General features: G+C 49.3%; 1 protein-coding gene across 1 annotated transcript; it reads right to left on the reverse strand.

Annotated features, from left to right (window-relative positions):
• AURANDRAFT_15900 (hypothetical protein) lies at window positions 1-249 on the reverse strand (the record flags this gene model as incomplete). Its single annotated transcript, XM_009043907.1, has 1 exon — window positions 1-249. A coding segment is annotated over one exon (249 nt), but the record flags the coding sequence as incomplete, so codon positions are not given.
• Window positions 250-1,009: the final 760 nt, after the last annotated feature.

Raw genomic sequence — 1,009 nt, forward strand, 5'->3', positions numbered from 1 at the left:
TGGCGACTTGGGCCGGCGATTTCTATGATGCGTTCGGCTATTTGGCAACTTGGGCCGGCGATTTCTATGATGCGTTCGGCTATTTGGCAACTTGGCCCGGCGATTTCTATGATGCGTTCGGCTATTTGGCAACTTGGGCCGGCGATTTCTATGATGCGTTCGGCTATTTGGCAACTTGGGCCGGCGATTTCTATGATGCGTTCGGCTATTTGGCAACTTGGGCCGGCGATTTCTATGATGCGTTCGGCTATCATGACTACACATCGGGAGATGGTATGAATGGCTCGATTTGGCCTGGTGGCTATTATGACTACACATCGGGAGATGGTATGAATGGCTCGATTTGGCCCGGTGGCTATTATGACTACACATCGGGAGATGGTATGAATGGCTCGATTTGGCCTGGTGGCTATTATGACTACAATTCGGGAGATGGTATGTATGGCTCGATTTGGCCTGGTGGCTATCATGACTACACATCGGGAGATGGCATGTATGGCTTGGTTTGGCCCGTTTTCGGCTTGGCCGTGCTATCCTGCATGGCTTTCACCAGTCGCTTGATGTGGTGTTTTGCTTTATCGATTTCAGTTTGTTTCGAATGAAGCGAACGAAGCACATCTCGCGTCTGCTGCTCTTGAGTTTCTAAATTCGTGTGCAGCGAACTAATAGTTTCATCTTTCGATGCGAGTGCGTCGCGCAGCTGTTCAAGCTCGCTATTCAACGATGCGATGGTTGCCTCTTTTGTTGTGAGGTCGGCAGTCAGCTGGGCATTAGCTGCTGTCAAATTGGCAAGTTCTGTAGGAGGTTCGACAGTGTATGCTGCGAATCGATCTATCACGTCATCAATCATTTCATCATCAAATTCAGCATCATTTATATCGGTATCAGTCCCCTCAAGAGAAGTTCTAGGAGCGTGTGGAACGGTTGCGACGATAGATGCGGGCACCGCATTCGATGCAGCTGCGGCATCATCATCATCATCTTTCATTTCATCATCATCATCGTGTGA

This window comes from Aureococcus anophagefferens (genome assembly GCF_000186865.1).
Source record: "Aureococcus anophagefferens unplaced genomic scaffold AURANscaffold_80, whole genome shotgun sequence".
In the NCBI taxonomy this organism is placed as follows: Eukaryota; class Pelagophyceae; order Pelagomonadales; family Pelagomonadaceae; genus Aureococcus; species Aureococcus anophagefferens.